At 32.8% G+C, this 753-nt stretch overlaps 1 protein-coding gene across 1 annotated transcript in view; it reads left to right on the top strand.

Annotated features, from left to right (window-relative positions):
- LOC119585467 (putative uncharacterized protein DDB_G0271974) overlaps window positions 1-753 on the top strand; it is a gene marked incomplete in the record, with an annotated part of 4,258 nt that overhangs the window by 1,474 nt on the left and 2,031 nt on the right. Inside the window, 1 exon segment of the mRNA XM_037934114.1 lies at window positions 712-753. Within this exon segment, the coding sequence (XP_037790042.1) occupies window positions 712-753 (42 nt within the window).

Genomic DNA, 753 nt, shown 5'->3' with positions numbered 1-753 from the left:
CCATCATCTTGAGGGCAATATTTTGTTTGTAGATCTTGATTGAACATGCAAGTATTTTAAGACTTTAGCAGTCCCTTGATACCAATAGTTATTGGACACTATGTCATCCACTTCATTACACCATGTTGTGCATGTTTTGTTGATGCTAATGCCAGAAGTTGGCTTACTTGATATATAAACATTTATTTTTCATTAGAAATATATTTACTGGTAATATTCACTTCTTTTAGATTTAACACTACTCAAATGTTAGCTCCCATTTCATTATTTGTATTGATAAACATAGTAACTTGAGATAAGTATATGATATTTTCCAGATTGTATGTGAGTAGAACCAAAACTATGTGTAGGTGTGGAATTGATCATTTTATGATGTTTAAAGTGACAGCCACCTGGGAAGTTCCTGCAGGTGATGCTGTGAATGGGCTATTATATTATTGGTACAGATTATATAAGCTTCTGGAATGATTGATTTTTGTCTTGGATATGATATTGCTTCATTTTCTTTGAAACAATCAGTGCATGTGAAGATGATAGTAATGGCACTTAGATGAAAAGAAAAAGTCTTCTTACTTGATCAGGAATTACTGTAATTTTTTTCTTTAGATAAAATGGGTTATAAATTATAAGGAATTGATTATTTAGAATGTTTTTCAATCTTATATAAAATGTTCAGTGGCTTCGGTCCATGATTTCTTCGCTACTACACAGAATCGCAGCACCAGCTCAGAATCGGCAAGCTCAACCAGCGGG

The sequence above is a fragment of the Penaeus monodon genome, chromosome 19 (assembly GCF_015228065.2).
Source record: "Penaeus monodon isolate SGIC_2016 chromosome 19, NSTDA_Pmon_1, whole genome shotgun sequence".
Taxonomy (NCBI): domain Eukaryota; kingdom Metazoa; phylum Arthropoda; class Malacostraca; order Decapoda; family Penaeidae; genus Penaeus; species Penaeus monodon.
This window is presented reverse-complemented; position numbering and strand designations above follow the sequence as displayed.